Source organism: Artibeus jamaicensis, unplaced genomic scaffold, assembly GCF_021234435.1.
Source record: "Artibeus jamaicensis isolate MK-2021 breed Jamaican fruit bat unplaced genomic scaffold, CSHL_Jam_final contig_685, whole genome shotgun sequence".
Taxonomy (NCBI): Eukaryota; Metazoa; Chordata; class Mammalia; order Chiroptera; family Phyllostomidae; genus Artibeus; species Artibeus jamaicensis.
In genome coordinates, this window is record NW_026521924.1 from 19,632,723 (window position 1) to 19,647,236 (window position 14,514).

Below are 14,514 nucleotides of genomic sequence, written 5' to 3' on the forward strand. Positions count from 1 at the left end.
AAGATGCCTCCGGGAAGCTCCCATCCGAGGTCCGGAGGCAGACTTGTTGCTCCCCGCGGGAAGGGAGTGCAGGGAGAGGGAACGGCCTGTTCCAAGGCCCTGAGGTAGGTGGGTGGCTGGAGTGTAGGAATCCAGGGGGCCAGGGGAACAATGAGTGAGGAACAGAATGGAGGGAGAAAGGGGCAGAAAAATGGAGGGGCCAACTAGGGAGGGCCTCTGGAAAATTCTGATGTTGGCCTTTAACCCTGAGTGAGATGGGGCCATGGGAGGGCTCCCTGCACATCTGGCTGCCGGTGGAGAACAGACTGGGGGGCGGGGCGGGGGCGGGGGCAGGTGGATTGCTGCTTTAGTCCAGCAAGGGGAGGGGCCGACACTGATTTGCCCAGGCTGGGGCATTGTTTTTGTGTTATTTCATTTAATCATCTTTTAAAAACTATTATGGAGGCATATCAGTGTGATGATCCCCCACCAACCCATCACTGAGCCCCAAATACCACCGACCCCTGGTCCGTCTGCCCCATCCGCACTGGTTCTGCCCCACGCCCCCACTCCTGTGTCCTTTTAAAGCAAATCCCACATGTCATATTTCAGGTGTAAATCTAAAAGATAAGGGCACATAAGTGTTTCACGAATATGAACTCATTTATACCTCACGACAGTCCTTGGGGGTAGGTTATTATTTTTATGACATGGAGGCACAGAGAGGTGAGAGAACGTCCCCAAGGCCACACAGCTAGAAAGGGCCAGAGCTGGGTTTTGAACCTAGGCAGTTCTGCTTTTAATCCTCAGGTGGTGGGGGCTGTGAGAACCCAGAAGAAAAGGGGCGCTTGTCTCAGCTGGAGGGAGGGCAAGGTCAGGTGTCGCCCGAGGTCCAACAGTAGGTGCAGTGGGGCTCACGGGTGGTGGGGACACCCGGGCGGGGGAGGAATTAGCTTGTGCCAAGATCTGGAGGCTGGAGGGTGATTATGAGTTGAAGGGAAGGTCAGAGGGTAGGGAAGAGAGAGCATGCAGCACTCCTCCTTCATCCTTGTCCTTGACCTTGTGAACAGCAAGCAGGCAGGAGCTGTAATGGCTTTGGCCATCTTGCCGACCACTGTCCCCAACCTCAGGCTCAGATGCTCTCTGCTTCATAGATCTGCCAGAGACCCCCTTACATGGACGCATAAAGGGAAGGCTGGATTTTCCCAAGATTACGCATCCAGGGCCCCTGTGGGCTTTAAGCACGGGGGAGGGGAGGTTGAGCTCAGGCCGATTGTGCGGAGGGGCCTGGCCCCCAGGTGCTCCTGCCTACCAGTGGCCCTGAAGGGAGTTGCCGTGTGCGTGTGGGTGAGGAGGAGAGGGCACTGTGTTCTCAGAGCAGAGACGCAGCCAGAGCTGCTGGCACAAAACAGCGGGCACTGTGGGCAGGGGCTGGCTGGTGACTGTCCCCACAAGGCCCACCAGCCATCAGCTAGTGGGGGCGTGGCAGCTGGGAGGACCCGGGAGAGATGACTTTGGTGAGGCTGGGAGAGAACAAAACTAGTTACCTCATTTTTCCCTGTGGTCACCCCCTGATATTGGGCGTCTGCTAAGGAGTCCTTAGCACGCCAGGACCTCTGTCTGTCCAGGTGCAGCTGCCAAGGCCCGAGAGGAGGCATGAGTTGTCCTCCTGGTGGAGGCCTGCCATGCAGCGCTGTGGTGGGCTGCCCTGGTCAGGCCAGGCCAGGCCAGGCCAGGTGGTACCTGGCTTGGTCCCTGAGACCCGCCTGCCTGGCCTCTGGGTTTGGGTCCAGCACCTCCTCTTCCAGCTCCATCTCAGCCCAGCACTCTTGAGCCTGGTGTTCCAAGATCTTATCTTTAGTCTTAGCACCCACACCCTCACTGGAGGGCTGGCCTTTGCCTTGCTATGTGGCCTGGAGCTGGGCACACCCCTCTCAGACCTCCTCACGCCTGTTCCAAAGGCCAGCAGCGACCTGGTAGGGCTGGGGCCCGCTTAGTCCAGTTCTCTCACTTGCTAACTCCCTGAACACCTGACTTTCCCACCTCGGGGTCTTTGTATGTGCTGTGCCCACCTCCTGGCTTGCCCTTCCCACGCCTCCTTGCAGATGCAGTGGAGAGAGGATGGGCTTTGGCATCACTGGGATCTGGGTTGGCACCCTCGATCTCTGCCACCGGGCTGCGGCAGTCCCTGGAGCCCCCTTGTCCTCAGTGTAAAGTGAGCGTGGCCATGGCGTGCTCCAGGGTTGTTGGGAGCAGCGAAGGGGTGGCCTAGAGCCCAGGTAGGAGGACGGGAGGGGGGAAGTGTGAGTCTCGACACCCTCATCAGCCCGCCCCATTCCACCCCGCCAGCCCACACTGGAGCAGCGGACAGCACTGGATCTGGGGAAGGGGACTAAGTTGGCCCTGGACCCTACCAAAAAAAGCCCAGCATCAGGCTTCTTCCAGGGGCGCCTCTTACAGGGAGACACTCAGAGTGGGAGGGACTGGTCATTCAGCTGCTAAGAGGTGGGGTTTTAACCACATCCTTTAACCCGTCATTGCTTCAGTTTTCCCCATCTGTAAAACGGAGATGCTAAATGAACATTAGCTATTAGTCCTGTCATTATTTACACCCCCCCCCCCACTTTGAGCAGGGGTCCTTTCTACATTAAAAGCCACCTGCAGACTCCTGCTGGCCACAGCTCCTTCGACTCGTGTCATCGCGTCCTCTTTTGCTGTGACTTCCTACAGCTATCACCGGTCGTCGGCCTCCTCCTCCTCCAGGGCCTGGGTGGCAACACTGTGGGCTTCGGAGCAGGAGGCACCAGCTGCGCACCCCGCATCCACGGGGCTTGGGTGGCTGTGGTGTGTCGGTGCCCTCCACCCGCTTCGTCCCCCTCTGGGGGCCACAGTGGCAGTTATGTGGATGCCCTGGCTGGGTCTGACGGCTTCTGCAGGGCAACGAGAAGGTGACCATGCAGAACCTCAATGACCGCCTGGCCTCCTAACCTGGAGAAGGTTTGTGGCCTGGTGGTGGCCAGCGGGGACCTGGAGGTAAAGATCCATGATTGGTACCAGAAGCAGGGGCCCTGGGCCAGCTGCAACTATGGCCACTACTGCCAGGCCATTGAGGAGCTGTGGGACAAGATTCTTGTCATCGCTGAGAATGCCAAGGTTGTCCAGCAGATCGACAGTGCCCGTCTGGCTGCAGACGACTTCCCAGCCATGTTCGAGACGCAGCAGGCCCTGTGCATGAGCGTGGAGGTTGACACTGACCCTGAGGGCCTCCGCAGAGAGCCAACCCCGGCCAGAGCCGCTCTGGAGATGCAGGTAGAAGGCCTGAGGCGGCGGCGGGTCCTACTTTTTGATGTCCCTGGGCCACACAGGAAGAAGAGCTGTCTTGGGCCACACATTAAATACACAAAGACTAACGAAAACAGATGAGCAAAAGAAAAAGAGATCTGTGCAAGTCCTCACATTGTAACCCTAATTATGCAGCGGCCCTTTTGATAATCTTTTAAAATCATCCAGTAGCTCCCAAGTTTGTGATCACTAATACAGAAAATGTACATATCTAAGTAATAAAACTTAGTAGAAAACTTAGTAATAAAACTAAGGAATGCTTTAAGTAAGTTTACGATTTTGTGTTGGGCCGCGTCCTGGGTCACATGCAGCCCACGGGCCGAGGGTTCGACAGCCCCTGGCCTGAACGAGGAGGTGGCCTACTTGAAGAAGAACCACAAGGAGGACATTAGTGCCATGAAGGGCCAGGTCCGTGTGGAGGGGGATTCTGCTCCTGGCATTGACCTAGTCAAGGTTCTGAGTGACCAGAGGAGCCAACATGAGGTCATAGCTGAGAAGAGCCAGAGGACACCGAGGCCTGGGTCACTGGCCAGACTGAGGTGCTGAACCGGAAGGTTGCTGGCCACGTGGAGCAGCTGAAAATCAGCAAGACAGAGGTCACTGACCTGTACCACGGCCTGCAGGGGCTGGAGATGGAGCCACGGTCCCCGCTCAGCCCGAAAGCCGCCCTGGAAGGCACGCTGGTGGAAACGGAGGCTCGCTCTGGAGCCCAGCTGGCACAGAGCCACACGCTGGTCAGCAGCACTGAAGCCCAGCTGAGTGTTGTTCGAGCCGACACTCTGCAGCAGAGCCTGGAGGACCGGCAGCTCACGGACATCAACACCCAGCTGGAGCAGGAGGGCGCCCCCTACCGCGGCCTGCCCTCGGGCCAGGATGCCTGCCCGCCTCCAAGACTGCTGGGGTCCAGCAGCCTCCTGGGCTTCCTGCTTCCTGCGGAGGGAAGGATGCTCCTGGGTGGGTGCATGGGAGGGAGGCACCCTTACCCCTGGCTCTTCTCTGACCTGTCAATAGAATCCTCCCTCCGAAAAGTCACCTGTAGAAAAAACACCCCAGTTGAGGAAGTAATTCTTTTGAAAGTCTGAAGGAAGAAAAATGGAATCGGGTGAAGATCTTTGCCCATGGGAAGCATCCCTTCGAGTATGGGAGGTCACAGGGCAGGCAAGAAAGGGGCACAGCCCCCATCTGTGAAATGGGTCCATGGGGCAGTGCCCTCTCCCTGGCTGTGGTGAGGAAGGGTGGGACATCAGCGGTGGACTCAGTCTTGGAGGTATAGAGAGGTTTGTGTTTACTCTGTAAGTAGTCCTTCTTGGGCTCAGTGGCCTGGGGCCAGCCACTCTTCCTGGCCTGGCCTCCATTTCTCTGTATGGAAAATGCACTGGCCACGGGGCCCTGTGTAGTAGTCCCTGGTGTAAGAACACCCAGTGAGAGCCTGGGGGACTGGTGGCCTTGAGGAGAGGGGCTGCCAGTTGCCCGGGGCCAGCAGGGCCGGGATTCCCAGCTGGCTTCCTGCTGTCTTGGATCGTGTCCCGGGCACCTGACTTGACTTTCTGGAGCCTCTTTCTGTCCCCTCCTCTGAAAGATGGGACTGATTGTCCTGGTGGGAACTGGAGAGCTGACCAGTGACAATAGAAATACTGCTGTTAGCAGCAATAGTAAGGGTCCATTTATCAAGCATGGCCTTGGAGTCCAGGACTTCACATATGGGTGAGCTCGTTGGCCTTTGCAGCTGCCCAGGTATGACTGTGGGCGACTCCACATTACTGAAGGAGGTTTTGGTTGACTTTCCCAGACTCCTCCCATGGGTCACAGCAGGGACCCCCCAACCATCACCAGTCTACCTGGTGATGCCATTCCCCACCTGGCTCAGGAAGGTTCCTGATGGGGCCTTTCTGCTCCCCTCTCCAGAGGCAGAATAATGGCTGCCAATGGGCCGTGTCCATCCCCACCGCCTCCTCGCCCCCCCCCCATACATTCCTGCCACAACCTCCACCGCCCACTCTTCCCACTCCTCTCAGGCCGTTGGTATCAGGAGACATTCCTGGACTAGCTAAGGACACCTTGCACCGTGGGCCCTTCGGAGCAGGGTGTGATCTCTGATACAGGTCTTGCCAGTGGCTCCCTTGGGGGATGGGCCCTGGGGCACAAGGCTTTGAAGCCCAGACAATCTGGGCCTGCCTGGTGGTGGTGTCTCTTTTGAACTGGGTGACCTTAGGCAAGCAGCTGGACCTCTGTGTGTCTCACCTGTGTCATCTGCAAAGTGGGGCCGTCCACCTAGGGCTGCAGTGGGGTCACCTGGGCTCATGCATGGTGTGCACTTCTTCGAGTGGCGCCTGGCTCACAGGAGTCTCTGCTCATCAGTGAGGCGTTGTTATCATCTGAGGACCAATCGTCCTTCCGCTTCGTGGGTGCCCAGTTTAGACAGCATCTGTACCTACCTTCCGCTGGGTGCACATCGGGAGGGCCCCCACGGGCTTCCTGTTCTCTGGCCTTTGGGACTAGGAGAGGGCAGAGCCGAGAGAGGCTGTTTTCAGAGGTTGGGAACCTGCTGTGTGACCTCAGGCAGCAATTCTCCCTCTCTGAGCCTCCTTTTTCTCTGTGAGCACTTGGGCCTGGCAGAGGCCCTAGACACTATCTGCCCTCATTGTCCCTGTCACTGCACTTTGTTAGTTTTTCCCTTGGCTGATCCAATCATTCCGTCTTTTGTTGGCCTTTCCTACAGGAAAGGCACGTAGTAGGTGCTCAGCTAAGCTTCATTGAAAGAGCCAATCAGTGCACAGTGACTGAGCGAATATCCAGAGCTTTTCTACTTCTAGGCCCTTTGCCTGGAGCACCATACCCAGTCGTTCTCTGTACTTATGGAACACCTTGTCCTTGAGGCTGCCTCTTCCAGGAAGCCTTCCCAGTTTTGGAGGGAATTGCTGGTGCTCTGAACACTTGGTCTGAGACTGTCTTGTGGCACCTGTCACAGTCCCCCTTGGTGTATGTAATACCATATGAATAACCAACTAGGACCGTGCTCTCACCAGGAGCCACACTCCGTGGGAGGCCCTGGGCCTGTGACGTCTTATTGAATCCTCCACAGCAGCCTTGCAAGGTCTACGTTCTTATTACCCCTCCCTTTGCAGAACTCAGGCTCAGAGAAGAGAAGTAACTGCCCCACCATGAGAGAGCGAGCCAGGATTTGAAACCAGGTAAGCCTGTATTTTTTCTTAAAAAGGGAAGAAAATCCATTAATACACACACAGTAAAAAAATAATTCAAACAGGACAAAAGAACACAGGGGAAAGTAAGTCTCTCTTGCACCCCAGTCTCCTTGCTAGAGGCATCCACAGAGAGGAGTTTCTGCTGTGTTCTTCGAGGGAGATCCAGGTGTATATAAGCATTTATGTCAGAAAATTTTAAAAAATGGTAGCACATGGCAGACCCCATTCTACACCTGCGTCCCCTTGACAGTGAACCTTGGAGACCATTCCGTGCTGCTTCTTTCTTCTTCATGGTTGTGTAGTGCTGTGGTGTGGATGGAGAACCTGCTTCATTTCATTGGCGAGGGATACTTTGGTTGTCTCCAGTCTCTGCTTGTGGTAGACAATTCTTCGACGAGTAACCCCAGTCATATGCTTAGTGTTCACGGGTGAGAACGCCCTTAGGATTAAGCCCAAGTCCCGGGTCTTCGGGTGGGTGCAGTTGTCATTTGGGTGTGCATTTTGCCAGATCATCCTTCAGGGAGGCTGTGCTGATGGACCCTCACCCCACACCACCCCGTTTACCACACTCTCACCAACATGGTTGCCATAGAATTTGGGGATCTTCGCCAATCTAATAGATGAATTCTGGCCTCTGGTGTAGTTTTTTTTTCATGAACTTAATATATTTTTATTAATTGAAGTGTTTTCATTGAATTTATTGGGGTGACATTATATGGTTAATAAAACCATGCAGATTTCAAGTGCACAGCTTTGCGGCACATCTGCACACTGCATCTTGCCGTCACCACCCAGGCGGTTTCTGACGCGGTCTTTGTGTCTGGCTTCTTTCACTTAGCATAGTGTCTTCAAGGTTAATTCACGGTGTGGCATATATCAGTCCTTTGCTCCTTTTTCTTGCCAAATAATATTCTATTACATGAATATACCACATTTAATTTATCCATTCATCAATTAGTGGACATAGGGGATATTTCCATTTTTTGGTTATTATGAATGATGCTGCTATGAGCATTTGTGTGCAAGTATTTACATGGCTATCTTTGTTTTGCTTCTCTTGGGTATAGACTGAGGAGCCTAACTTCTGGCTCCTGTGGTAACTCCGTGTTTAGCCGTTTGAGGCAGCTCCAGACTGCTTTCCAAAACGGCTACATCGCTTTACATTCCCATCAGCAACATGTGAAGTTTTCAGCTTTGCTACTTCCTCGCCAACAACCTGTGGTCTGCCTTCATTGTAGCCGTCCTGGCGGGTGGGCAGGGGTACCTGATGGTGGTTTCGGTTGGCACGTCCCTAACGATGAATGACACTGAGCATCTTTTCATGCCGCCAGTAGCCATGGGTATGTCTTCTCTGGAGAAACTGTCTATTCAAATCCTTTGCTCATTTTTAATTGGGTCATTGATCTTTTTGTTTTTGAGTTATAAGGGTTCTTATATAAATTCTGGATACAAGTTCCTTATCAGATATGTGGTTTGCAAATATTTTTTCCCATTCTGTGGATTCCTTTTTATTTTTAAAGGTTTTATTATTTATTTATTTATTTGGGGGGGGGAACGGAGGGAGGAACAGGCAGAGAGAAACATCAATGTGAGAGAGAAACATATCGATCAGTTGCCTCTCCTACACGTCCTAACCAGGAACCAAACCCTCAGCCCAGGCATGTGCCCTGACCAGGAATCGAACCCCTATCCTTTGGTTTGCAGGACAACACCCAACCAGCTGAGCCGCACTGGTCAGGGCTCTGTGGATTCTTTTTACTTTCTTGCTGATATCCTTTGGAACACAGAAGTTTGTAATGCTGATGAAGTCCAGTTTATCCTTCCTTTTGTTGTGCGTGCTTTAAGAAACCATTGTGTTCCAAGGATGTGAAATCGATGCCTGTATATTCTTAGAGGAATTTTAAAAGTTTTACCTTGTATGTTTAGGTTCGTGATCTATTTTGCGGTAATCGTTGTGCAGGGCTTGAGGGAGGAGTCCAGCTCCCTTGTGTTGCATGTGGATGTCCAGTTGTTCCCGCGCCCTCTGTCGAGAAGGCTGCTCTTCCCAGCAGAGTTGTACAGGAGCCCTTGTCAAAAATCACTGTAAATGTGAAGGTTTATTTCTTACCTCTAAATTCTGTCCATTGATGTGTGTCTGTCCTCATACCAGTACCGCATGGGCTTTTTAAAATAGAATTTTTTCCATTGCAATTTAGTCCCTAGTACCCCTGCCCCCAGCAGTCACCACACTGTTGTCCTGTCCGAGTCCTTTTTCCCTTTTCAACCCCTCCACCCCCTTCCCCTCTCCTCCCCCACTAGCTGTCTTCCTGCTCTCTATCCATGAGTCTGTCTCTACTTTCCTTGTTAGTTCAGTGTGTTCATTAGACTCCACGTACGAGTGAGATCATATGGTATTTGTCTTACTCCGACTGGCTTATTTCACTTAGCACAGTGTTCTCCAGGTCCATCCATCTGTTACAGAGGGTAAAGTTTTCTTGACTTTTTTACGGCTGAGTAGCATTCCATTGTGTAAATGCCCCATAGTTGTTTTCTCCACTCATCTACTGATGGACACTCAGCCTGCTTCCATATCTTGGTGATTGTAAATAGCACTGCAATGAACACAGGGGTGCTTGTGTTCTTTCCAGTACCACAGAGTCTTTTTTTTTTTTTTAGAGATGTTATTTATTTTTAGAAAGAGGGGGAGGGAGGGAGAAAGAGAAACATTGATGTGTGAGAGAAACATCAGTAGGTTGCCTCTTGTACGCCTCTCATCTGGGAACCTGGCCTGCAGCCTGGGCATGTGCCTTGACTGGGAATCGAACCAGTGACCTTTTGGTTTGTAGGCTGGCACTCAGTTCACTGAGCCACACCAGCCAGGGCCACCCAGTCTTGATTACTGGAAGTTTTTTTTTTAACATAATCTTTTTTTTAATAATTCTTACCTGAGGACTTAAAAAAATTGCTTTTAGGAGAAGGAGGGCGAGGGGGGAGCGAGAGAGAGAGACAGAGAAACAGAGAAACATCGATTGATTGCCTTCTCAGATGTGCCCCTACAGGGGATCCAACCCTCAACCTGGCTACATGCCCTGACCAGGAATTGAACCTGCGGCCTTTTGTTCTACAGGACAATGGTCCAACCAACTGAGACACACTGTCCAGGGCACTGCAAGTTTTAAAATTGAGAAGTGTTATTTTTCATTCAAGATAGTTTTGGCCATCCCAAGTTCCTTAACTTTCTATATGAATTTTAGGATCAGTTTTTCAATTTTTGCAGAGTACCTAGCTGGCATTTTGGTAGGGATTGTGTTGAATCTGTGAATCAGTTTGGGGACTCTTGGCGTCTTAGTAACGTTTAATCTTCCAATCCATGAACATGGGATGTCTTTCCATTTATTTAGATCTTTACTTTCTTTTAACAATTTTTTAGTTTTCAGAGTTTAAGTTCTGTACTTTGTTTTGTTAACCTTATTCCTACATATTCTTTTGATATTGTAAATGGTTTTCTTGATTTTATTTTTAGATTGTTCATTGCTAGGATATAGAAAAACAATTTGTTTATATATATTGATCTTGAAACTTGCTAAACTGGCTTATTAGTTCTAATAATTTTTTTAGTGGAATCCTTAGAAATTTCTATAGAAGATCATGTCATCTGCAAATAGAGATAGTTTTACTTTTTTCTTTCTAGACTGGATGCCTCTTATTTCATATTCTTTCCTTATTGCTCCGGCCAGAACCTCCAGTACAGAGCCGAATAAATGTGGTGAGAGCGGACATTCTCGTCTTGTTCCTGATCTTATGGGACAGGATTCAATCCTTCACCATTAAGTTTGATGTTAGATATAAGTTGTTCATAGATGCCCATAATCAGATTGAGGAAATCCCTTGTATTTCTAGTTTGTTGAGTGTTTTTGTCATGAAAGGGTGCTGGATTTTGTCAAATACTTTTTCCTGCATCTATCAAGATTATGTATTTTTTTGTCCTTTATTCTATTGGTATGGTTGTATTACATTAATTGCTTTTCAGAAATTAAACCAACCTTATATTCTTGGGGTCAATTTCATTTGGTTATGATGTATAATTCTTTTTATATATTACTGGATCCAGTTTGCTAGTATTTTGTTGAAGATATTTACACCTTATATTCCTAAGAGAGGGCAGCCTGACAGTTCCCTCATGCTGTCTTTGCCTGATTTGGGTGTTAGGGTAATGCCGGCCTCATAGAACCAGTGGGAAGTGTTTCCAAGTGAAGAAGTCGTGTTATTTCTTTAACTGTTTGGGAGAATTCACCAGTGAAGCCATCTGCACCTGGATTTCTCTTTAACTGAGAAGTTTAAAAGCTACTAATCCAACTTCTTGTTTTAACTTTACTCAGATTTTCTATTTCGTCTTCGTTTTGGTGTAGTATGTGTTTTGTAGGAATTCATCCATTTCATCCAAAAATCTATTTGTGGGCATAGAGACTTCATGGCACTCTCTTCCAGCCTTGTTTTTTCTGTGAGGTTGGTAGCATTGTCCTCTCTTTTATTCCGGTTTTAGTAATTTGAGTCTTTCTCCTTTTCCGTTGGTTGCTCTAGATACAAGTCTGTCCATTTTGTTGATCTTTTCAAAGAACAACCTTTTCTGGTTTTGTTAATTTTCTTTATTATTTTTTATTTTCTATATTTTATTAATTTCTACTTTAATTTTTTATTTTTGTTGCTTTGGGATTTTTTAAAAGTATGTTTTATTGATTATGTTATTAATCATGTCCATGGGTCCCACATATAAGTTCTTTGGCTTCTACATTTCCTATACTTTTCTTAACCTCCCCCTGTCTATTTTGTACCAATTATGCTTCTTATTCTCTGTAACTTTTCCCCTATTCTCCCTCTCCGCCTTCCTGCTGATAACCCACCAGAAAGGATCTCCATTTCTGGGATTCTGCTCCTGTTCTAGTTGTTTGCTTAGATTGTTTTGTTTTTGTTTTTTAGATTCAGTTTTTGATAGTTGTGAGTTTGTTGTCATTTTACTGTTCATATTTTTGATGATCTTCTTTTATCTTAGATAAGTCCCTTTAACATTTCATATAATAAGGGCTTGGTGATGATGAACTCCTTCAACTTGACCTTATCTGGGAAGCACTGTATCTGCCCTTCCATTCTAACTGATAGCTTTGTTGGGTAGAGTAACCTTGGATGCAGGTCCTTGACTTTCATGACTTGGAATCCTTCTTTCCAGCCCCTTTTTGTCTGTAAGGTTTCTTTTGAGAAATCAGCTGATAGCCTTATGGGTACTCCTTTGTAGGTAACTGTCTCCTTTTCTCTTGTTGCTTTTAAGATTCTCTCCTTATCTTTAATCTTGGGTAATGTGATTATGGTGTGTCTTGGTGTGTGCTTCCTTGGATCCAATTTCTCCGAGACTCTTGGCACTTCTTGGACTTCCTGGAAGTCTATTTTCTTTGCCAGATTGGGGAAGTTTTCCTTCATTATTTTTTTCGATTAAGTTTTCAATTTCTTGCTCTTCTGGCACCCCTATGATTCGGATATTAGAATGTATAAAGTTGTCCCAGAGTTTCCTACACTTCTCATTTTTTGTATCTTGTTTCTTCATTCTGTTCTGGATGAATGTCTATTTCTTCCTTCTGTTCCAAGCCATTGATTTGAGTCCCGGTTTCCTTCCTGTCACTGTTGGTTCCCTGTATATTTTTCTTTATTTCACTTTGTATAGCCTTCACTTCTATTTTGCAACTGTGCTCAATCATTTCTGTGAGCATCCTGATTACCAGTGTTTTGAGCTCTGCATCTGATAGAATTCAGATGCGGAGTTCACCTCCTCGTCACTTCTTTTTCTGTAGTTTTGATCTGTTCTTTCATTGGGGCCATGTTTCTTTGTCTCTGCACATCAGTCTGGATGAATGTTTCTTCTTTAACTCTTTGGTTGTTGGACTTCCATACAGTTCGATTTTCTGGCAGTTCTGGTTCTTTTATGGTTTTAAATTTGTTGTTGTCCTTCTTTTAGTTGTGTGGGGAAGCAAAATATATCTACCTACACCTCCATCTTGGCCAGAAGTTCTGCTTTAGGATTTGTTTGCTCTTCTTTTGCCAGTGTCTTTTATTGGTTGATTGCTATTTAGAGAGAGACAGAGAGAGAGAGAAAGAGAGAAAGAGAAATGTGGATTTGTTGTTCCACTTGTTATACATTCTTTGGTTAATTCTTTTTTTTTTTTGACATATCTTTTTAAAATTCAAATACTATTCTGATCACTCATGGTCCAAGAACATTCAAATCATAAACCAGAATGAAACAGATGGCTGACTGGTCTTCAAACATTACAGCCAGTGATGCCCCACTTGCCCGTGCTCTCGCGGACGTAAAACCACACCCACACCTCAGTGGCTACCAAGCTGTTCAGCAGAGCTTCCTCAAGTGTGAGCTGTTGGAAGCTACCAGTTCGAGCGCTGGGGACTCTCTTTTCACAAGCTCCGCATAGCTGTGGGGGTCTCAGCAGGGGTTGGAAGAATCAGCTCAACCTCGACATAGGGCCAAAATGTGGCCATTTGAGGCTTTGAGTAAGTCTAGCAGTGTTTAAAGTGTGGGGGCCTTCAGTGCAAGGTGGCGGACAAACTGGGCCATAGTTCAAGGGTGGAGATTCTCTTTGGCTGATTCTTGTATGTGTCCTGACCAGGGATTGAACCTACAACCTTGGCTTGTCGGGATGACACTCTAATTCTTTTGCTATTGTCTTAAAGTGGAAGGATATATTACTGATTTGAGACGTTCTCCTTTTTCCAATATAGGCTTGTACAACTATAAATTTCCCTTCAGTTTTCCTTTATTGCATCCCGTACATTTTGATATGTTGTGTCTTCATTTTCATTCATCTCAGAGTATTTTCTACTTTTTTCTGGTGACTTCTCCTTAGATTCATTGGTTACTGAGGAATTTATTAATTTTCACATATTTATAATTTCTAGAATTTATTTGTTATTAACTTATTAATTCATTCCTTTGCGGTCATTAATATACTGTGTATGATTTCACTCCAGAATTTATTGAGGCTTCTTTTATGGCTTAGTATATGGTCTATCCTGGGCCATTTGCACTTGAAAGAATGTGTAGTCTGATGTGATTGGGTAGCTTGTGTAGTTTTAATGTGCATTAACCTTACAAGTATGGTCGAGCATCTTGTCATATGTTTCAGTCATTTGGTTTCTGCTGTCTGTAGTTATTTTTCTTATTTTATAGGAGCTCCATATATATTAAGGGGAAAAAAAACCTTCCTGTTTAATGAGTTACAAATATTTTTCCTAGTTTGTTGTTTGTCTTTCGAATTTATGATGTTTATTGAGCCACACAGACATTTTAGATTTTTACACAGATGGATTTATCATTTTAAGAATGATTCTGATATTTTGTGCCATGTGTGGAAATGCTTTTCCCAGCCTGAGATTAGAAAATTTATTCTCCTGTCCCCTTTTTAGAGCTTTATGTTTTTGTTTTTGCGGGACTCAGAATGGATTGATTTGGAATTTACAGGCATATGGAGTGAGACTGAGGTACAACTCTATTCATTTCCTGATGGTAGATCATTGGTTCCCAACTCTATTTTAAAAATAGCCTGTCTTTTTCTCACTGGAATGAAATGCTGCTTTTATTATATGTTAATTTCCTATTTCTTTGGGCCAATTTTTTGGGCCTTCTCTACTGTTCCTTTGATTTGTCAATTTTTGTGTGTCTGTCACACAGTTCTAAGTACTGTGATTTTACAGTAATTTTTACTATCCGATTTGGCTATTTCTCTCTCATTTCTCTTCTTCCTAGGATTTTCATGGCTACTCACATACCTTTGCTTATAAACTTTAAAAATGAGTTTCCTAGTTTAAAAAAATTCTGTAAGGGTTTTATTGATATCAATTTTTAGATTGATTTAGGAAGAACTAATATTTTTATAGGGCTAGGCTTTTTTTCATTTTATTTTCTGATTGCTGTTGGTATATAAATACATTGTTGATTTTTGGATATTGC

The 14,514-nt window shown here is 47.2% G+C and overlaps 2 protein-coding genes and 1 pseudogene across 4 annotated transcripts in view; 2 read left to right on the forward strand and 1 right to left on the reverse strand.

The window, feature by feature from the left end:
- The window catches only part of SRC (SRC proto-oncogene, non-receptor tyrosine kinase), a 54,096-nt gene that overhangs the window by 14,337 nt on the left and 25,245 nt on the right, over positions 1-14,514 (forward strand). For 2 of the 3 annotated variants that reach the window (XM_037164501.2, XM_037164500.2), the window contains exon 2: positions 6,447-6,512. The exons of the other annotated variant lie outside the window; for it this stretch is intronic. The gene's annotated coding sequence lies outside the window, so the exon portion shown is untranslated. The remainder of the gene's footprint in view (positions 1-6,446; positions 6,513-14,514) is intronic. 3 annotated transcript variants of the gene reach the window in all.
- Positions 1,488-5,368, forward strand: LOC119061463 (keratin, type I cytoskeletal 19-like). The gene is given in 10 exon segments (XM_053671193.1): positions 1,488-1,496; positions 1,773-1,955; positions 2,329-2,452; positions 2,613-2,735; positions 2,738-2,905; positions 2,908-2,963; positions 2,965-3,312; positions 3,673-3,820; positions 3,823-4,275; positions 5,337-5,368. Coding segments are annotated over 10 exon segments (1,644 nt in total).
- Positions 12,812-13,122, reverse strand: LOC119063250 (ATP synthase subunit g, mitochondrial-like; annotated as a pseudogene).